Below are 22,844 nucleotides of genomic sequence, written 5' to 3' on the forward strand. Positions count from 1 at the left end.
GGAAGACTTTTTCCTCTTTCAGCAGCACAAAGCCAAAATCTATAAACAAAAGGTTTGTTTAAATGTGTGGAAAGCTCAGGTGTCTCCTCTGTTTTAACTGCACTCTATCCTGGGAGTCATTTTACATGTTCACGTAGCTCACCAACAGATGGCAGGAGCACTGCATGACAGGCTTTACGCATGAGGTCCTTTGTCTTCTTTTTTGTTATTACTGATTATTGTTTATATGACGGAGGACAAGGAGGAAAAATGCTAATCTCCTGATTAACGCTCTGCCCGTTACATTATCCGTCATGGTATTAATATCTGTATTTGTAAGTCAAATCAGTGGCTATTATCTCCAACAGGAATCAGTTAAGATCTTGGTCACTCCTGCTGTGCATTTACATAGCAGTGCCAGACTGTAATCAAAACTGAAGCCTCCCAATTTAAACTGAGCACGCTCGGATAAAATAAGAATCGTCGTCGACTGTAATGCAGCAGCTGCAGGAACAACAGTGTTTCCTCTGCTTTTCTCCGGGAATTCAAACCCATGTTAGTGCAAACAAAATCTCCAGACTTAATGAATGTGACCTTTCTGAACAGCCAACCTGTTGGCCTCTAACTATGTGAGCGTTGCTACAATCACATCGTCACCACGCTGACATTCAAGTTCAAATTTGTGCAGGTCAGGCAGCACATATCTGTGAAAATGGGAGCACTTCCTGCTCAGGAGAAGCATCCCTGCTTTTTTGTTTTAAAACAAAAGTGATTTTTGTCTTCACAATTACTGCAACATGTACCAGATATCCCTGAATTTGGTATGAAACTGACAGTGCTATGATAAAAAAAAAAGATATCATTGTAATGGAAATGTTTTTTAATGTTCGGTGTTCCACAGCTTTGCTCATGTTTCAAATTGAGGACCAGATCACATCATGATGTGCACGTGCAACACACACAAAAATGGCCAATATGGAGCTACTAAGACTGGCTTAAAACTAGCGTTCCAACACATTTACCCCATCAAATCAAATCAATGTTTTCCACATTTCATAACTTTAACATTTAACAAGATTTTGTATTCTAATCATAACAGGTCTCTAGTGTCAAATAAATTCAAAGTTTAGATTAGAAAATTCCATTTAAAGACCTGTAAATGATCACATTCATGTTCCACACTTGGATTACTTAAATCTTTGACTTTCAAGTTTCCTATTTTACAGCACACACCCACACAACACGTTTACTGCTGTGGAAAACATTTGAACAATCTAGAAGTTTGCGAATCACATTTCAGTTCCAATCAAGTCTGAGCCGTAGGGTAAAAAAAAAAAAGGAGCTATTAGGTCATGTAGGTGTGGCACCCGATGCTGGAAAGCAGAGAACATTCAGATGATGAATCACATGAGAATGAAGTGTTACAGCAGTCTCTGGACAGAACAATAGTGCAGATGCCAGATGGACGTGAAAGCAAAGCTGCGTACGCGTCTATGCTCTGATTCATTTTTCACTTCTTCCTGTGAGACAGGGATCATCCAAAATAAATAAAAAATGTAAATTAAAAAAGAAAAACGTCATGACAGCCTCGGCACAACTGAAACTGCTCATGGAGAGAAAAAAGAAAAACACAACTCAATTCTCTCCCCTTCTCGTTTTGTTTGCTGTTAGTTGTTGGGATGATGCAGGAACGCCGGGAAATCACTCCATAAATCCCCGATGACGATAAATATGGCATCTTTGTGTCATAATCGTGTTAAATGTGAACACTGCCAATATCCTTGATACAGGCTAAATGTGAAAGATGAGTTTTTGTTTTTTTCCTTCTTGTTTTTGTTTTTAGAAATGGCAGCCAAGTCTGAACTGAGGGGCTCGGTGGGAGGGGAAAATAAAATAAAAAAACAGGCCAGAGGCTGTTCAGATGATACAGGCCGCCTCTGGCTTTGACAACGCAGCTATGCATCTATACCGCTGCCAACACAGACCTGTTTATTAACACAGTCACTTGACACTGGCATATGCTTGAGGCTGTGTAGGCGAGGAAGTAGGGTACGAATGCAAACAGCCTGTTTGCGTCGGCTGAAACAGGAGCTACTTTGCGACTAAAAAAAGACACAAGTGTACATAAAAGTGGAGCGATCACCAAGCAAAATTCATAAAATCTGGAGAATTCTTCGTCAGAGAAATCAGTCGGTAAATAAATACGCAGAATGGTCTAAACGATGACAAACACTTACGAAATAAGATACGAGGACACACACGTGCAGAAGGCAGCGTTGCATAGTTTTAAACCATGACTGAAACCAGTCGTGCACCTGATGGATAACCAGTGGGTTTACATAGAAGATGAAAAATAACTGAACAAGTAACTGAAGTTCATGTGATTGTTTAGCCGATGCATTTGGCAGCGAGTGGCGTCGCTTTCAATACTTGGTGCTTGCAGAGGGAGCAAAACTGCATCCGTCCTGCAGGTGGGATGGATGCACTGAAAGGAAGTCGAAAATTGTTATCGGGCAGTGGCTTCCCAGTAAGGTCCATAAATGATTCAAGCTGCAGCAGAGTCCAAACTGAGATCTGTTCACAGCTGCTGGGGTTTATTGAACAGGGCTACCGCGCTGCTGCGAGATCGCTTTTGGCTTTTCTCACTGAATCGAGATGCTTGGTTTTTTGTTTTTTGTCTCTATTTTGTTTCCAGTATTTTCAGACTACAGGTCCATTTATCCTTTGAGTTTCAGATCTTTTTTTGTCAGACATTGTAGTCCGGTGCTTTGCCGAGCGGTTGCCTCAGTCTGATCTGCAGGGTCATGAAGGCGCCCACCGCCACGTGAAAGAGGATCTGCCAGATGTTCCTCAATTCGTACAAATACATGTTGGAAAGACAGATGAGTGCAAAGGCCAGGAAGGACTTGCTGTTCCTCCAGACTGAGAAGTAGGCAAACAGGTAGCACTGAAAGGAGAAAGACAGAGAGCGTGAACGATGCGCAGACCACATGACCGGCGGGGATGTTTTTCATAAGAAATCCCATTTGATGTCTCTGTGCCCATCACTGTGTCTACCAGTCTGCGGTGATCCATTTAGTATCAGGAGCTGCACAAAAAAAGCTGAGCAAAATCTTTTAGAGAAGGTACTGGAACGAAAGGCACTGAGCTTTTGCTAATGTGTAGCTGACAAGCTGCTGAGCTATAAAGTGCAGGGCTGTTAGTCAGCCAGTGATGGGCTCCCCTTACCGCAGACTATCACTTACCTGATACAGACAGGCCGCTGTGCCGAGGAAGAAGGCAATCACGTAATTAAAGTCTTCATCATCATTCTGCAGACACAGAGAAAATGCTTGGGTTTTTTTGTTGTTTTTTGAAGCGCTAGTCATTTATGTAGGGACAAAAAAAGAAACCAATATGACAAGAACATGTTGAGGTATCTTTATTCATGCATTTCATGTACTGTGATCTAATCTAGTTCATAGAGTGTGATGTGACAGGTGCTCTATCAAGGGACACAATGGCAGGCATGTGGTAGTGACGTGAGCCCAGACAGACCATAATCAGTCATAAGTTTATGTTAGTCAGGAGATATTAGTGGCTCATGACGTCAAAGTTGAGGCAGGCAGATAATTAGTAAACTGGGATGATGTTTACAGTGAAGTCTTTGCCATCATTTTCTCTTTAGAATAAATCCCACCACCTTTAAAGTCTGCGTTTCCTGACTACCTGATTGCTTTTCTGTGACGGACCTACATTCCCAGCCCTCGGGAATTCATTCGTCCTCTTAAGTTTCTTGCTACAAATAAAACTGACAGCTAAAAGTATCAAACTAGAACCAGCCTTGCATTGAGCATTCATTTCCCTTTAAGAGAAACTGAATCTGAGAGTCGTTTCTAGAATGCCCTCACCTGCAGTATGCTCTCTATAGCGTGGACCCCTCGCAGCAGGTTCAGCCCCCCACAGAGGATGCTCAGCACACAGGATACGATTCCCGGGAGAGTCACCGGCTCCAGCATCTGCGTGGGAGCTGCAAGAGAACAAGGACGCAGGTCTCGGATAAATCTGCTTTCCGAAGAACAACAAAGCAACTAGATTTGACAAAATTTCATTTATATATATATATATACACACATATAAAAGCTATTATGTGCAGGACAAAGGGAATAAATCCCTGAATGGCAAAGATAAGCCAAGAATGTGCTGTTCTCAAATCTCACTTTCAAAACATTCTTGTAGAGTAAAAGAATTAATGTGTCACTATTATCAGATTAGCATACTTCATCCCTCAGGATAAAATGATTTATGTTCTCAGAAAAACAAGACACTGGGAAGGTCCGCGGAGAGTGAGCAGAGCGTGGAGAGCTGCTCTCTCGGATGTCAGGGGGAAACACAACAGCTACAAGTAACCCGAGGTGGCATCGCTTAGCTTGGGGCAACTGAGGTGTGACAGTGGGGAAAAGGGGTTGTTTTTGTGGACGATGTAAAGAGCACGGGGTCTGAGCTACGACGAAGCAACAGCGGAATGGATTCATTTTGAAAATGACTATCTCATCACACAGTCTCTCTCTGCCCTTTATAATCCACCAGAAAGTAACCATTTCAAATTTAAGCAGCTGAATGACTTCTGCTGCGGATGTTTTGTTTTTTTCTTTCAATAAATATTTCAATATTTAGGGCTTAAATGAGACTTTGTAATTAAGAAATGTCTTTGTTAATCCACTGAAGATACAGGAAAATACGGCGATGAGGAATCATTTTGGTTCTGAACTGCATATTAATACATTTTAATAAAAGCAAAAGAGGCGTGAACAAACAGCTCAAAAAGCAAAAGGGACTAGGATCCTGTGGAGAGGCCCTGGGTCCAGGGAAATGTGTTTATCACAGAAAAACGTGCGTCCATGGCAGGTAGAGCTGGGCGATAGAACGATAACGATATGTATCGCGATATAACTTTTACTCGATAGAGAAATTAAGCTATCGCGATAGACCTCGCCGCTCTTGTCCTCTTAAAAATAAAAAAAAAAAGGTCAGCCAATCCAAATTAAGTAGCGCAGAGCCGAACCAATCACAGCCGCAGCGTCACGTCGCGTGACTTGTTACGTACAGCACAAGTGCCAAGCCGCAGTGTGTTTGTTTGGGAAGCAGCCAGCGCGTAATGGAGGAAATGAGTGTGCCGACTAGAAAAATCAACCGAGCGTGACCGAAGAGAAAACAGATGATGGTTCCAATGCCGGAGAGATTGTCGAACGGAAGAGCCATAGAAGTTCCGTAGTGTGAAGGTATTTCGGCTATTTCAAGTCTGACAAAAAACAGAGCAGCGTGCACTGTAAATTGTGCCGAAAGCAAGTCTGGAAATACAATAAACTGGTGCATGCGTCACACTGTGCGCCACGTTATTGTTTCGGTGAAATGAATTTCTACAATACTGTTACTGTTAATTCTACTCTCTGCAGTGTTTAAATGCTTACATATACACACAGTTACTGTCCCTCCACACATACGACTCTGTTCTGCTTCTATGCCGCAGCTTTGTTTACTTTTTCCCACCGAGGCTTCTAGACTTCTGATTGGCCAACATTTCTGCACGGTTAGGAATCTAGCGCCACCTGCTGCTTTGGCATGTTCATAGCAGCGTTTTCCTTCATTTCTGCCTTTATGTGTGGACGGGATTATTTTTTAAAACGAAAACGGAAAATCTCCGTTTTCAAAAATACCCGTGTACGTGTGGACGTAGCCTCAGTCTCTGACTGGAAGCGCTAATTCGTCATTCGGCTTTTGTCAGACTAAAGTAACTGTTAAAACTGTTTGAAAAGCTAAGCTATACAACAAGGAGAGATTGAGAATTTCCTTTTAGTTCTCAGTTTATTTGATATTGACAAAAGTTAGTCAGTTTTGTCTGTTCTTCTGTAAAACAAACTAAGATTTATTTTTAGAATTAATATTTTGTTTCTAAGTGGAATTGACAGTTTAGTCTGTTTCGTTTGTTCTATTTTGAAACTTAAACGCTTTAGCGGCTGCCTTTTGTGTAGTTTGCAATATTTGCCTTTATTTATCTGAAAAAGTCTCATGTTCCTTAAGTACATCTACCCTGTTGAACTTATTATGGGAAATAAATATTTAAATCAAAACAAGCTGCTGATTATTTCACATTTTACTTGTGAGCAACGGCACATTTAAATCTTACAAATATAGTTATTTGGCTTATATCGTGATAGATATCGTTATCGCCTGAAATGAAAAAAAAAGCTCTAATGGCAGGGGTATAAAACTTGCTCTGAACTCTGGGGTTAATATTTCTGATTTGTCCAAAAAACCTCGATAAAGGATAAAAAAAACAGATGCTTCCTGAGGCATTTTGTTTAGGTTGAAATGAGCAAGCAAAACAGAGCAACGCATATCAACTTGAAGTCTTCATCAGAGTCTGCTTTGAAAGTCTTTAAAGCCATGTAGCACTTCCTGTTTTCCTTTTCCAGGAACATTTTGAGGGAAAAGCAACTATGTACATCATGTCACAGTCTTGTGGTCAATACCATCAATGTTAAGAATGAAAAATTAATACAAATAATAAGATTAAATATCTAAATTTAATGTACATGCACACCCTGTATATATATTTATGCACATGAATAAATGCATCTTTAAATGCTGTACGTATATAAATTCATTACAAGCCTCTCTCATACTTTGCACGCATACGTGTGCAGCTTATGTCCTACCTATGCCCTTGTACTTTGAAGGTGCGTGCACTGAGAATCCATTGATAGCCCGCAGGTCCTCAGGGGAGAGCTGGTAGGGCGGTCGCAGCTTGATCTCTGTCTGCATGTCAGCCAGGTTGATCTTGGTGGACAGGGAACGAGGGTTATTGTAGCGCTGTTTGGTCTTCTGGATGAAGGTGTCTGAGGGATAACAGTCAGCACAACAAAGAGCTGATTAATAATACAAAGAGCAAAGCCGGGCAGAACCAAATGCACCCTTTGTGTGACACAGCAAGATGCTGTTAATGTGGAAGTGGAAAATGATTTCTGAATAAACAAAAACATTTTCGATCAACAATAGACAGAAACACTGCATATCACATATTACATAACAAAAATGCTATTTCATACGCTGGGCCAGTGTCTCAGTTTTACTGTCCACAAAAACAATGTTTTATATGTAAACCTAATTTAGTCTATTAATTATATTTAAAATTGTTTATTCATGTCTTTATGTTTATTTACATCTGTAAAATACTGTTACCAAAGCTCTGAAGTAAATCTAGTTGAGTAGGCTCCATGCTGCCCTGTAGACTCACCCCTGCGTCCTGCAGGTATGGCTGTGACAGAAAGTAGGACAGCTGCTGGCAGCCTGCAGCGCAGTGGCCAAACGTAAAGATCATAACAAACTGAGCTGACAGTTTATGTGAATACAGACAGCTTTTCTTAAAACTGCTATTTTGTCTCTGTGCAACTCAAACATCGGTGGATAAGATCATATTTAAGTTTGTTCTCCCCGCGGTGGGGGGGACTATGTAATCAGTTTTGTTTGTTTGTCTATTTGTTAGTTGTCTCGCATCCAAGTTTTTTAAATGATCATTTTCAAATTTTGTTTGATGGTTGACACCAATAACAGCTCGAGCTCATTTCATTTTGGTGAGATTGGTTTTCGTTGTTGTAATTGGGAGTAATATGTGAGGCCCGTCCTCAAAAGCCTCTTTAAAACGACGGCAAGGAAAAAACCTTTTAGGTAACGATGACTGATGTAGTGCTTTTGTTTCGCAGGTGAAGTCATAAGTAGGTTTGGTAGCATAAAATACTTTTTGACTAGTCCCAGGCCATCAAACTCTCTTTTTTGTATCTGAAATTTACTGACTGTGACCCCGTATTGTAAAATTTGTGCACTACCCAGGAGAAACTTTAAAAACTGAATATTGTAAAGAATGAGGCCAATTTTACATCTGATAGGTACCATCAGACATGGCACCCGTTTTAATTTGAAAAGCTGACATCATATTTCCCACATGGTCGTTTCGGCTGAAACACACAGTTCCACGGACTCACCAAATTCGATGAAGGAGTAGGGCCGCATGGCACTCTCGATCCGTTTGGTGTCATAGGTGACAATAAACTCCTTCTGTAGCTCATCCAGGAAGCAGAAGGCCAAAACATTGGGATAACTTGCAGTGCATACCATCAGGTATCCAACGCCCAGCGAGCTCGTAAAACTGAAACACACAAACACAAATATTATTGCTCTAATGCAGCGCGCCACTCTTCCTCTCGACAGAAACCCTGGGAATCTGTAATTAGGACACAAAGCTATATCCAGGGACACAAAGGCATTTCTGACTTCTGCAGGTTGCAGCTCTAAACACAGAGCAAACACAATTTAAGCGCATCTCTGCTTCAACGCCACACTTTCACAGTTAATTTAACACAATGGCTCGCATCCAAATCCACCTCTGCAGAAACAACTATGTGCTGGCCTTGCAGTGTTAATTGATACACTAAGTGCAAATTAAATTCCCCAAACACAAAGACGTTCACATTACCAGAATAGCTCGGAGCGCATCTGAATGGATATGAAACCTGAATGTCAATAAAGAGTTGAGACTAATATGATGATTATCATGGAAAGAAAAACTCGCGGTGTTGACGATATCTGAGGAATGAGAGTCAATCTGATCTGAGTAGCCACATACATACGCATCAGAAATTGAAGCAAATGACTCACGTTTAAGGGTGGGATGGAGGCGGGCCCCTTACCCACAATTTGAATTGATGGATTCATTTTTATTGTGCCCTTTAGTTTCACAAGCTGCTGGTGCATATATAATAAACACTGAATTGAACCTGTTGCAATGTGCTTTACAATAAACCCCTGGACGAATACGTTTACCAATATCTGTCTCGGAGCTGCCTGACTGTGCCTATAAAACCTCACCGAATATTAGAAAATAAATCATAACTCCACTGTGGGTAACAGCTAAAATAAAACTGGATTAAATCCCACGATATAACTGATGATTCATAACTGTGACTTACAGTGCGAGTATGTTCAAATATTACAGAAGTAAACTAGTCCCTAAATTGCTTCCAGTGATGTGCATTCTCTAAATCACTGTGTAAAACTTGGGGCATTAAGCAAGCGAGCCGATGTTCTAAAACCTCCTGGATTAAATCTGCTGAAAAAGGAATTTCATCTAGCTTTCACAATAGGGCTGAACGATATATCGCATTTGCGATAATATCGCAACATGATCCAGTGCAATTTTCTAACCGCAAAGGCTGCGATTATACTCTGGACATGTCCAAATTCATGGGCTGCATCCTCCTGAGGCCGCATTTGTAGACCGATTACGTCACAGCGACGCGCCGAAGGCTGTCCAAATTACTACCATATCCCAGAATTCATAGCGCGGCCCAGCCAAACTCCAGTTTCCAACAATGGCGGCCGCTACTAAGTTTTAAAATTACTCATACTAATCTTTCTGGGTCACAAAATAAACTTTTAACATATTTTCAGGCGAGAAAGTAGTTGTGTAAACATCAAATATCTGCTCGGTTTATCAAGATATCCCATATTTGCAAAAGTGCTTCGACGTTTTCAGAGGCGTCTGCTACCCACCAGCTCGACAGCTAGCCGGGAGCTCGAGGGTTACTGATGCGGCCGAGAACGGCACAACTCCCGGCACATCATTTTCAGATCACCGCGGAGTTTCGCTGCTCGCGTTAAACGTAATATATAAGTCACTTAGACAACCTAAAAATGTTATTGTTGGGCTTTTTTCAGTGTTTTGTTTGTTCGTGAGTAAATCGGTTTGGCTGAGATTAAAGTTATTAGATTAGATAAAATAAAACTTTATTAATCCCCCGGGTGGGTTCCTCCTTGGTTTTCACACAGCTGACTAAACGTCAAACAGAAAACTTATTAAACAGAAGTATGAGACAGTCGAGAATTTACACCAGTGTCTGGTTATATTTTAGATAGCAAGAAGCAGACGGCCGAGTTTATTAAACTCCACCGAGACAGCGGTGACGCTAATCAGAACTAGACCGTCCAATTTCACGCCTTTAAACTTTAAAGGCGTGTTTGTGTGTGTGTTTATACAATTGCTATTATGTTTGCACTTTATGTGTAATGTTACTGACTGCAGAGATCAGTAAGATGTGTGTATTTTTTATTTATTAGTTTTATTTATTTAATATTATTTTTTAATTGAATGACTGTCTAGTAGTTCACAGATGTCGAAAAACTGAGTGTGGTAAAGCCACTGATTTTGTTTATGTATATTTCTGCAATCTGCACATTGTACTGACTTTCATTTTAATGTTTACACCAGGGTTCCTTGTCAGCACTTTATGCTCAGATGTTTGTAAGCTAAAAATAAACTATTGTGTATGTTCAAATATACTGTTGTGATTGAAGAAGTTAAATAAAAATGTCAGTCATCAATTCATGCATCACCTCATGTCATCATAACAGAGGTCTGTCTTCCAGGAAAGAACAGTTTAAAATTAATGTAATATAGTATTGGCCATACTATATGATGTATTGCTTGTCTTTGTTTAATAATACAGAAGACAAAGACCTTAAAAAATAATCGCATATCGCATCGCAATCGCAATATTGGGGCAAAAAATCGCAATTAGATTATTTTCCATAATCGTTCAGCCCTATTTCACAACACACAAATATTACAGACATGACAAGGGCCACTGAAGAACCGGGAATATCACAGGACAGATTAACCGGTGACTTTAAACGCCGCCTCTTTCATTTTGAACTTCAGCAGCCTTTAGACGTCCGCACTCCTCAGAAGCTTCGAGCTCTCGCTGATTAAAGAGACGTATCAAAAGGAGACTCTGTGGTTGTTGAAAGGTATAGCCGGCCCATTGATGGTTGGCGGTGAGGTTCTCTAAGGTCATGTCCTCTGTCGTAATAAGACTAATTAGCTTTTAACAAACAATGCTTGAGAGTTTCAAAGCCATTCCCTAAGCACAAGCAGAGCTTTCAGGAACCGTCTGACACCTCAAATGAAGCCCGAGCTGTCAAATCGCTCAAATTTAAACGCTTTTTCTGTATTTTCTTTAACCACATGTGTGTTAGAGGGGTCAGAAAGAAAGCAGTAAAACTGTCAACAGCAGGCTATTTCACCACCCATGGGTCATTAAAAATGCATTGTCTAGATTTTGGTTTTATACCGGGAATTGAAGATACACTGAGTGAATGCAGATGCTTAAAAATGCGCGAATATTTCGGCCCTTGTCCAAAAGAGGTTTTAGTCAAAATCGAAGGAAAAACTAACCCTACACCTTTAAACTGATATTATCTTACTCAAGCCAAACAGACCTTTTTTACACCAAAACGGCCCATTTGAAACATGTTAATACCAAAAGTTATTTAACATTTAACAGAGCAGAATAACTGGATCTTTTGCTAAGAGTAAAGACCTACTTGATGTTGTATGGTCCAGTCCTAAGTGTGCAGCGGTCAGGAAACTGGCCGAGTTTCTTGGAGAGACCTTTGAGGAGCCTCTTTGTTTCCTGAAGCTCTTTGTCCTGCTCATAATCAGTGGATGCTGAGAGAGGCAGGCCGTCCCCGACTCGGACCACAGAGGCAAACAACACCATCGACATCTTACAGCTCTGGCAGTCTCACTGAAGGCCTGCAAACGAGGGAGATGGCACAGATCTGTGAGTGCAGCAAGGAAATGTTCTGCTTTTTCATCATTGAACTTGGGATTTTGATGTGTTGACAAAGCTTTATAGATTTCATGACAATTTAGACTAAATGACTAATACTTCAGTAAAAGAAACAATGAAAATTATATTAAGTTGCAACTCAGTCTTTGGTCACAGCATTGCTTTCCATTTATCACTCTACAAAGGGCAGAAAAAAATCAGTTCCTTATTAAATTCTCAAATATCAGGTTTTTGTAAATGTACAATGTTTTGGGAGGTTTAATAACAAACTGAGATGAACACACCGAGCACTCAGACACTGACTGTTTTCCTCTCAGGATAATATAGATTACTGTGGTGACCTCTAACCTCACTTGATTGCTTAATGGATAATGTCTGCACACTCATCTATCTGAACATGAAATATTTAACAGTTTGTTTTAGTATTCAAGCTACAACAGTGCAATTAGTTATTTATATAGATATATATATATATTTTTAAACTAACTAATTTTTTTAGCATTCAAAATCTCCGATCACTGGTATCTACTGAGAAGCTGAGAATGTGCGTTAGCGGGACACTTTCCACGTTTGTCCTCCTGCATGCGATTTGAATTCCGGTCAATTTCCTTCCTCCTTGACTGACAAGTCCACAGGATCCGTGACGTGAGCAGAATCAGCGAAGTGTCAGGTACCACAACTAAGAACTACCTTCAAAACCAGACCAAGGTCGGATGAGAAGACAAACAAAACGGGGAATATCTTCTATATGCTTTTATCACAGCACTTAGAAACAATATTAACGCCAAGTGTCGTCCGTGGAGATATACTATATAATAAATATTTTAAAGCAGCCATCTACTTGTGAGTAATACAAAAGCAGCATAGAGTGAGAGTGTGAGTACTTCCAGGGGGGGGATGCCAAAAAATGTAAAATTACAACACACGGAAGATTATAAACAGACATTTTTTCTAAATTAAAGCAGCGCCTCAAAAAGGAAATGTTTATTCGTTTGCAGTCCGTTTGTTACCAAATTCAATCACTACCAAACATGACTTGCTAAAAGCATAAAGCAAGTTTCATTACGTGTTAAGTTACTTAGTAAAAATCTCATTTTGAGCGTATTCTAATTGATTTTGGGGGCTTTGGTGATCTTGCACCAGCACTGAAGATTTAGGAAATGGTTAATTATACATTTTCATCTCCTTTGCAATGCATCTGCCAGTTTCATTACTTTACCTTGATTAAAAAAAACAAACCATGGAGAAAGTCAAACTATGGACGAAGATTGTTGGCAGAAATCTGACTGAGCTTGGCTGCCTTTCTGATGTCTCACTGGAAACTGAGGTGAGCCTTTACTGGGAATTTCACTTTCTCCTATCTGGATGCACATTCAGCACCCTGTAGAAAGACTAAAACCACTAGACTGGTGAAATGTTGTCTCATTAGTCACTGGCTTTCTAAACAAAGGTTTCTTCTACTCAACTATGGCCTTCACGTAAATTTTCTGTAATCAATAAACATCATGTGAGAACCATGGACAGCTCCACGGACTGAATGAAGGTTATGAGGAGTCGATTTGAGGCTTTAAGTGCTTTCACTGCACCCAGAGAAAAAGGCGAGACAACTCAGAACTTCAAGACAACTCAAATAAAAGGCGCGAGTACAACGTTAAGTCCTGGATTAACTAAAAAAAAATAGGCAGCGACACTAGATTGCGGAGACAAACTGTCTCACCTTTCGGCTACTTTAATCCCAACTTTAAGAGCAGTGTTTCATTAGCTAATGGTTGGCTATGTTTACATGTGCGAACAATAAACTGGTAGATTACCTGACGTTACACGTTGCTTTTAACGTTTGCCGGTGGTGTTAACGATCAATTTATCTTGTGTGGAAACAAGACTTTACAATCTACAGGACAGTTTAACAAGCTAGCAAAGGTTAGCAGCTAACTATTAGCGTGTTCACCAACAGCATTGAACTTCAACCTTAGTTTAATCAGCGCGGCGATTAACAGCTAGTTAGTTAGCACATCCGCAACCCAGAGCAATAATATAATACCTGGGAAATGCGTCCTGCATCATCATCTGCACATCTGGAAGGTGTAGCTATACAGGAAGCTGAGGCAGCTAGGCAAGCCGCAGGCAGCGCTGATGCTACGATGGTTTACGTTTACGTGGCTGTTTCGCTGTGCATTGTGGGAAAACAACCTCACCGGCGTCACGGACTAAAAAATAAATAATAATAAGATAAAATTATATATATATATATATATATATATATATATATATATATATATATATATATATATATATATATATATATATATATATATATATAAATAAAATATTCCTTTATTATATGTTTTGTTACATTTTTAAATATCACGAATATTTTTGAAATACCGTGTGCCAAATCTGATCTGATAAGCTGATTTTAAATTGGGAGTAAAACTGAAGAAATTCACATTAAAATCTTAAATAGACAAAAGAGTCAGTGTCTTTCTTTTTTTAACTGTCATTTACTTGTCTACTTGTCTAAAAAAAAAATCAAACAAAGCCTTTTAAGGAATATAACAACACGTTTGACACATTATTAACATGTATTTACATACGCACAGAGAGAGAGAGAGAGAGCTGTAAATTTTCTATTTGGGGAATAACATACAAACATCTTCCAAAATACTAAAAAATGCCTCACACGATGACGCACACACGCACAGATTACACCATGAGCAAAAGTCTGGGTACCTTTCTCAGTCAGTACTTCTATAATACTTTCGGTTTGAAGGATTTCTGTGTGAGGTCTCTTTACCTCATGTGGATGTGCGCCGAGAGCTTGTTGCCGTCACTGCTGGTGTCTTCGCGCTGCAAGATTTCTAATGATGGACTTTTAAGTAAGTTTCGGCCCAGAAGAAGCCAGTTTATTTCCATTTTTACTTTCTCGAATGAACTTAGTGGAATCCATCTTCATTTCAGACCTGTAATATTTCCTGCGCCACTGGCAGCCACACACTCCATAGCATAATATTTACGCCCTGCTGCTTAACAGTTGGCGAGGGGCTGTGTTCATCAAATGCTGCACCTTTTTACTGCCCAAACACTCCTTTGGGGATTGTGACCAAACGGCTCATTTTAAACTTCATCTATCCTGCAGAACTTCTTCCAAAAAAAAAGGAAAAAAAAAGAATCTTTTATAGACTGTGCTTTGCATAATTCACTCAGACGTTTTTGTGATGAAGCCATGACTCTGGTCCTTCCAACTGAATCAATCTTGTGTCAGTAAAAACTTCCTGGAACTCACTTATATTCGAGAATAACTTGACTTCAACAGATTCCCTTAAATTACATTCCCTTTTTTTTTTAATTTATGCGCATGAAAAAGGAAAACATACTGCAGATAACAAAACACTTCTAAATACTGTTTACAGTTCAATGTAGAGATGAGTAAATAAAGTCCTACTGCAGAATATTCATGAGCTCATTATCTTTGTTAGACACTGTTCCTTTTTTCATTCTGAACCCTACTTGCTCCAGTTGCTTTCCCAGAGAACACAATCACAAATTAGCCCAACTCCAAGGCATCTGATGCAGAGTATATTTTATGCTAAAATTAAAACATGAAAAATGAATAAAGGTGCACCCAGACCCTGCCAAGCTTTAGTGGCGCACTCAGGCCTAATGTAGACCGTTCACCGGCATCAGCATTTTATTCACTTTCCACTATTTCCTGTTAGAATATAGAGAAAAAAAAACAGGCAGCACTTCGGCTAGAGGAAATGAAAACACCAGTACAGAGATGGTTAGCCGACTCATCCTTCACACATACCCATGCAATCTCCCAGGAGCCCTGTTAATGTGTCAGCCTGAAGGGCCCTCACTACCCTCATGCCCTGTGCGCGTGCGCGTGAAAGGAAGCGAGAGCTACAGACACACAGTGAAAGTGGATGATGGATATCTACTGGTGCTGACAAGATGATGAATAGCCACAAGTCTCGGTGAGTGTTTAGTGGAGAAAGCGTCAGGTGCGGAGAAGGCGGTGCCGTCATTTGTAGTGACACGGTCTAAACAGACGCGCAAACACATTCTCGGCATTTAAATGCGTCAGTGGCGAGTGGCTCTTTCTCGGGTTGACATCATTATAGATTTCAAGTCCGAGTTCATGCATTCCCGAGAACTGTGATCAGTTTGAAAATATATTTTGTAGAACAGGTTTCCCAATTTAATTAAAGCCTGATTTTGTCCCCCAGCAATTGCATGAAAAGTATAGTTTTAAGAACTGCCTGAGAAATGAAAGAGAGATTATTATCTGTGATCCCCAGTGCCTGCAATTAATCACACATATCAGTGCATTTCCCCCCTGGATTTAGTTGAGACATGATATGGCATTTTACACAGCAGTGAGTTCTCCTAGTTTGGTGTTTTTCTCACCTCATCTCCATTCGACATGTTTGGAAAGAATGGTCTCTGTGAGCCACTCTGTACACTCAGCTCAGTAGGTAGAGTGGTGGCCCCATGATCGGAAGGTCGTGGGTTCAATTCCCCTGAACAGCTACCCTGAGGTACCCCTGAGCAAGGTACCGTCCCTACACACTGCTCCCCGGGCGCCCAATGGCTGCCCACTGCTTCACTGAGTGAATGGGTTAAATGCAGAGACCACGGGAACCAATAAAGTACACCTTCTTCTTCTTCTTCTGTGTTGAAACTCGCTGATGCTCTTGTGGCCAAGCTTTGTTTCCAAAAATACAAAAAAGTGTAAAACAAAAACAGAATGCAATGCTATATTTACAATAATAAATTAATGAAAAGAATACAAAAGACAAAACTGAGATTTTTAAAAAATATTTTAATTAAGCTCACTTTGCTGCATAACTGTATTAGCTCTTCTTTTTAAATTATAGGCCATTTGCTGTATCAGGATATCAGCAGGTCAGTTCAGTTTTCCTCTTATCATATTTCTTTGCTTCATAATGACCCAGGTCTTCTGTGGATAAGACTGCAGTCTGGACTGCAGTAGCAACCAGACATACTATACTGTAGCACCACGAGTTTCAACCAATGCATAATACTGTTTGGTGAAAAAAGCAATGAAAAAAATCTCTCTAAAATAGTGTGTCCCAGTGGCGGTATACTTTCATATGTAAAAGAAAACTTTAACAGGACTCTATGCAGAGATTCCAAAGGTGCTCTGTTGGATTGAAAACTGGTGACTGTGGAGGCCTTTGGTTACTCATCGTCATGCTAAAGAAACCAGTTTCAGCAAATTTGAGCTTTGGGGCACAGGACACAAAGCTCAAGTCCTGCTGGAAGCAGTCATCAGAAGATGGGCACGCTGTGGTCATAAATGATGGACATGGTCAGCAACAGTACTTAGGTAGGCTTATAATGTTAAAGTGGTGCTAAGGAGACCAAAGAGTGCCAAGAAAATATTCACCACACCATCACACCTCCAGCAGTAGTCTGAACCACTGACGCATGGATCCATGCATGTTTGTTTGTTGCTTCCTATTTATTGTTTAACCACTTGTCCAATCTTCTATTGTCAATTTTGATAAGCCTGTACAAATTGTAGACATGGGGAGTGGCACTTGGTGTAGTCGTCTGAGGCTTCAGTCCATCTGCTTCATGGTTTAACATACTTTGCATTCAGATATGCACTTTTGTATACCCTGGTTGTAAAGAGTGGTTATTGTTGCCTTCCTATCAGCACAAATCAATCTGGCCATTCTCCTCTGACCTCTGGCATTAACAAGTCATTTTCTTTCACCAGAAAACTGACGATCACTGGATATTTTCCCCTTTTCAGTAGATCAGCAGTTTCTGAAATACTCAGCCCAGCCTGTGTGGCACCAGCAAAAGGTCAGCAGGTTGTGCTGACCATATCTACACGCCTAAATGCACAGAGTTATTGCTGTGTAACCAGTATTGGGGAGTAACGGAATACATGTACCCCCGTTACGTATTTAAAGTACAAAATATGAGTAACTGTATTCCGTTACAGTTACTGTTTAAAAAGGTGGTATTTAGAATACAGTTACTTTGTTGAAATAAATGGATTACACAGCAGTACTTTCCTGTTTCATATTGTGGCGGGTCAGGACTGTTTGGGTTTTGTTTGACAGCTACGTTCTGTTGTTCCAGGCGGCAGCACTACGGTTGCCATGGTTACATGGTGACACGCTCTCTCTGCGTGTTTCCTGGGTTAGAGAGGCCTTTTTGTTGTGCTAAGCTAACAGGCAGAATGCTACAGACATAGCTCTAAAGAATGTAGCATCACGGGCAGTGTAGTCCGTGTTGCAGGGAGAATGGACTGCCATACACGTTATGTGTCTGTGAGCGCGAGGAGGGAGAAAAAGGAGAGTGGAAAAGTATGAGCTGTCATCGAGGAAAAACGGGAGCTGGAAGCATGTAAATATAATAATAACCACTGCAGCCAAGAAGAGTGCCTGACGAGCCCAGTTGTAAATAAGCTATTAAGACTCGACTGTACGCTGTGTTCGTGTTTTCCTCCGAAACAATAAGTTCCGTTGGAGCAGCCTTTCAACGCCTCTCTCTGTCTCTGGCAAGCAAAGTTGACCCAGACAACAAAGTAAGGCTAGTTTTCGGCTACGAGCCCAACACGGAACCGACGTATTAGTCAGAGGTCCTTTACTACGGTTCAGACCCGCGGACCTTCAGTAATAGTAATAAATCACATTCATGTAGTTGTAAACAGCATGATAATATATTAAATAATCCAAAGTATTCAGAATACGTTACTCTCATTGAGTAACGTAACGTAACACGTTACAAAATACATTTTGGGGCATGTAATCTGTAATCTGTAGTGGAATACATTTTAAAAGTAACCTTCCCAATACTGTGTTTAACTGAGTTCCAGCTTTTAAGCAATGATGTGAGCAGACAGCATTTTTATGGCACTGTTCTGATGCATTTTCTTAAATCCAAATCACCAGTTCCTGCAGCATTTTTAACAGCACAACACAAAATTACTCAATGTGAGAACCATGTGCAAAAGCAAAAATTCATCTGGCATTCCTAATTTACCCCAACATTTAAATAAGCAGGGAATTACAGAATGCCAAGAAAAGATGTGCTGCCTTTTCACTGATGCATCTGAAAAACGAAATAGCTGTTTGACTTTCTAAAAAATAAAAAAATAATAAAAATAGGGAAATGAAAATAATGACAATACACATGGAAGTTTCCTCACCTGGCTCATGTGTGCCCAGCCCAATTTTACTCTTCAAGTGTGCGTGTGTGTGTGTGTGTGTGTGTGTGCGTGTGTGTGCGTGTGTGTGTGTGTGTGTGTGGGGGGGGGGGGGGGGGCTGCTTTTAACCATGTAAAGCACTTTGTGCTACATTTTTGTATGAAAAGTGCTTTATAAATAAAGATTGATTGATTGAGTTAGATGATGAGCAGGCAGATAACGACAGAGTGCAAACTCAGATATGGCATTCTGAACAACCCAAACACAATTATCCAGAAAGGTAAAATTGCCTCTGTTAAGGGTACTTGAATCTGAATAGACCTTAACTTTGTACCAATAACCCTTTGCCCTCCATTTCTTATGCTCATTTTCCACTGGTTTAAAACGCCTCGCCCTCCCCTCCAAGAAAACCAACAAAGGAGCAATGAACCAATGCTCCAGAGTTCTCTGCCCCTCTGAAAATCCTCTAAAGTGAAATTGGGATTGAGAGAGTATTACTGCCTGTGCTCACAGGCATTAATCAGCCTGTTAATGTTCGACACTGCATGCATCCCAAAAACAGCACTTTATCCAAGCAGACCTGCATGACCCATGGACTACAAACACTAAACACAAAACCTTCAAAGTCATGCCACAGCTTAGACCGAGGTCTGAGGTGAGCTCCTCATATTTACTTTTACCTTGATCCTGGAAAAAATGATCTGTAATATTTTTTTTATGTTTGCTGTCCTTCAAATGCAGAGGTCCAGGCAGCAAAGCTGTGACTGTGTCACATTTGGGTCCTGTGCCACTTTCTAGCCATTTCTCATAATAAACCCACCAGTGTCACATCTGCTGAGTGCTGCTTGAGGTCCATTTGTTTCCCTTATGAGATGCAGAGGAGGAAAAAAAAAAAAAGTCAAACCAAACAAGCAAAAAAAAAAAAAAAAAAACCCCCAAAAAACTCTGCTTCCACAGGGGCTGTCCAATAGCCCAGCGACCTGACAAGGTCGTCATCTGTTTATTTCATGGCTCCAACAGTGCAGTCCATCCATTTTTGTCCATTACTAAATACAGTGCTTGCCAATAAACACGCTAACAGTCTGCAGCGTTTGCGCTGCTGAGTTTTATCCTCGTTTTCTAATTCTCAACATAGACATTGATGTCCACTAATTCATTTCCAGTCCTTTCAGTCGCTGCTGAGTCATCCACATAAAAAAACAAAACACCGATACTGCCAACATCACGGTGACGCTTGAGGAAAATTCATGGGATAGCTAAAATTGTGAGGATATATTGCCTGGGAGTCTAACATCAAATTCACCAAATAGTTGATGCAACCCGCCTAAAGCCTTTCCCTCTAATATGGCTGTAAAAAAAAAAATGCATGGGTACTTGTAGATTTCCATAGGTCTAAGCTCCGTCTTTGGCCTATCAACATCCGTGGAGAGGACACTGAGGTGGTGCAGAGTTATAAATATCCCGGTGTCCCCCTTGATAATATAACAGATTGGTTGCAGATGTCCTGTACAGGAAGGGCCAGTGCAGACTTACTAAATGTAGACAGTGACATGCTGTTTTAATTCTATCAGATCTTTGCTACCAGTGTCCTCTTTGTTACTGCTGTGTGTTAGCGATGACGCATGATGCCTGGATAATGGGCAGGACTGTGGCAGCACTGGGAATTGTGGTGGAAAGGTGTACAGAAACAAAAGTACAGACCATCTTTGATAATAACAGTCATCCTCTCCACAATATTTTGGTGGCTCGGTGTAGTCTTCTTGCACTGTGCTGCAGCACAGAACATTGTAGAAGACACTTTGATCCCACTGCAGTGAGATTTTAGAAATTTGTTAACACAAAAGACTGATGACCTGGTTCATCACTCTAGCTTCCAATACTGTTACAACCATTGGCTTTTTTCTGCTGTTTTTAGGCATTTATTTGTTTTATTTGGAATATTGTGCAAAAGTCTTAAACCACCCCTAATTTCTTACCCTTTTGCTTCAATGAGTGAGTGTCTCATAATTTTTTAAAGTGGTCTTTAGCAACAGATCTCCAGATTCTCTTTCAGTTTTTCACTGGAAATTGGCTGCTTTTCCACTTATTTTTAGCCCAGTCCTTGAACCCAACCATTTTTAATGGGATATGCTTTTGTTTGTTAAGTCACTTCACACTGACCTATGAATAATCATCACTTGCCTCAGTATTACTGAAGCAGTGTAAGATTATGTTGGCAGAGAACAGAACAAAAGTCAGCCAACATCCAAAGAACAGCTTTGAATATCCTTCAAAAAAAACCTGGAGAAGTATTCCTGAAAACTACTTAAAGAAATGACAAAAAAAGCTGACTAAGATTTCAGATGAGTTGAAGAATAAAGGTGATCATACCAAATTGCTGAACCCATTTCACCAATTTCCTAGCAAAATATAAAGAAATAAGTACCATAGCTGGAGATTTTTGCAGTTTGACACCAAAATTTCCCCGAGGAGATGAATAAATTATTACTTCTTATTAATATTATTTTTATATAAACACAGTTGAAAGCCTTTTTGGAAATGTTTGGCTTTATTTTTATTTTCTTTACTGCAAGGATTGAACCTGTACATATGGCTGGACACAGAGAAGTGGAAAAAAAAAAAATCAAAGGCAACAATGACTTCTTGGCATAACTGTGAAAAAAGTCCAACATAACACGGATACCTTTGGGATAAGGAATAAAGTCTTTCTATTATTCAGCTAACGCATTATGTCAGTGTGGAAACTGCCAAACACAAACAAATGTTCAGAGTAATCAAAGGTAATGACTTCTCATCGAGAGAAGAATGAACACGTAATTACGACGATATGTCACGTAACTGTTTAAAGCACTTTTTTCAAAATGCTCTTGCATATGGTGAAATGATAGTAATCACATTGAACACCGTGTGCCGGGCGACAGTCTGAACACTTGAAACGGTTTCATACACAAAGAATCCCCAAAAAAGAAAAAAATGGTTCACTGACAAACATCTTATTCAGCACAAGCTGTTGTGACAGAAGACAGGAAGAAGGACAATTTAGGTGTGTTGTGTTTTATCCTTGGTGACTTAAGGATCGAAAATTATTCAGCTGGAATGATAAATTACAAAGCAAACTAGTTCCCTTTGACTGTGTTTTGCTATCCCTGAGAACCTTATTCATAATGAAAGAAACCAAAGTCTTGAATAATAAAACACAAGTTCAGCTACAGATAAGACTTTAAATATTTATAGAGGCTGAAGCAAGGGAGCTAGAAAAAAAGAAAAACAAAATTATGGAAGAAAGAAAAAAAAAAGTATCACAGAAGGTAATGACTCTGGCCCCCGAACTGATGGTGTTATGCTGCGAGAACTGGAAGAGGCTCTGGAGACTTAACAGTTAATTATTCCTTGGGCGTCTCGTGAAGTCATCCGTTTTAAATATGAAGGAAAGCATGGGAGAGCACTATCCAAGCTGACTGAAGCCGAACCATTCCAGGCCGAGGCGCTTCAGGTAGACGCGCACTCAGAAGAAGGGAAACGGGAAAGATTTCGGAAAGCCGTCTTTTGCGCTAGACTCCTCTGCGAGTTTCAGTTAAACAGGAAGTAGCAGAAACACCAGTGATGAAACAGATTGGTTACAGACAAACGCACACAAAAAAACTGAATGCCCAAAGTGTAAATCAGAGGTCTGAGATATTCCAGTAGAGTGTGAATACAGAGGGGATTTGTGGGATATTGAGCGGAATCTGTGATTACTTCAGTGGACGGAGGTAAGACTCATGTTTTGGATGTTTGTTGATCACATAGACTATTCAGACACCAGATGTGAGCATCTCCCATGCTTCTGTCAATGAACTCTCCCATTATTAACAATTAATGAAGGAGCAAGAGGTAAAGTCACTCCAGCTGTGAATGATAAGATTAATAATAAGATTTGGAAAAGTATGAACTGTGAAACTCTGAAGGGCAGCTTGCAGTAATATTTGGCATTTCATGTTCTGTTGTGTTCCCTCCCCCCCACCCTCAT

At 40.2% G+C, this 22,844-nt stretch overlaps 1 protein-coding gene across 1 annotated transcript; it reads right to left on the reverse strand.

Annotated features, from left to right (window-relative positions):
• Nucleotides 1–1,945: 1,945 nt before the first annotated feature.
• sec22a (SEC22 homolog A, vesicle trafficking protein) lies at nucleotides 1,946–13,835 on the reverse strand. The gene is made up of 7 exons (XM_082507392.1): nucleotides 13,687–13,835; nucleotides 11,398–11,608; nucleotides 8,001–8,164; nucleotides 6,678–6,857; nucleotides 3,870–3,988; nucleotides 3,225–3,290; nucleotides 1,946–2,926 (listed from the first exon to the last, which is right to left on the reverse strand). Exons 2-7 carry the CDS (start codon nucleotides 11,577–11,579, stop codon nucleotides 2,726–2,728), a joined length of 912 nt encoding a protein of 303 aa, XP_082363518.1. The 5' UTR covers nucleotides 11,580–11,608; nucleotides 13,687–13,835; the 3' UTR covers nucleotides 1,946–2,725.
• Between the last annotated feature and the right edge of the window lie 9,009 nt (nucleotides 13,836–22,844).

This window comes from Aulonocara stuartgranti (genome assembly GCF_965226115.1).
Source record: "Aulonocara stuartgranti genome assembly, chromosome: 16".
In the NCBI taxonomy this organism is placed as follows: domain Eukaryota; kingdom Metazoa; phylum Chordata; class Actinopteri; order Cichliformes; family Cichlidae; genus Aulonocara; species Aulonocara stuartgranti.

Excerpts from the sequence above, each read along its gene's own strand:
- sec22a (XM_082507392.1), bottom strand. The coding sequence starts at position 11,579 with ATGTCGATGGTGTTGTTTGCCTCTGTGGTCCGAGTCGGGGACGGCCTG. Across the intron at positions 3,989-6,677 it reads TTCAAAGTACAAGGGCATAG|CTCCCACGCAGATGCTGGAG; the intron begins GTAGGACATAAG and ends GTTCTCTTGCAG. Across the intron at positions 3,291-3,869 it reads CTATAGAGAGCATACTGCAG|AATGATGATGAAGACTTTAA; the intron begins GTGAGGGCATTC and ends CTGTGTCTGCAG.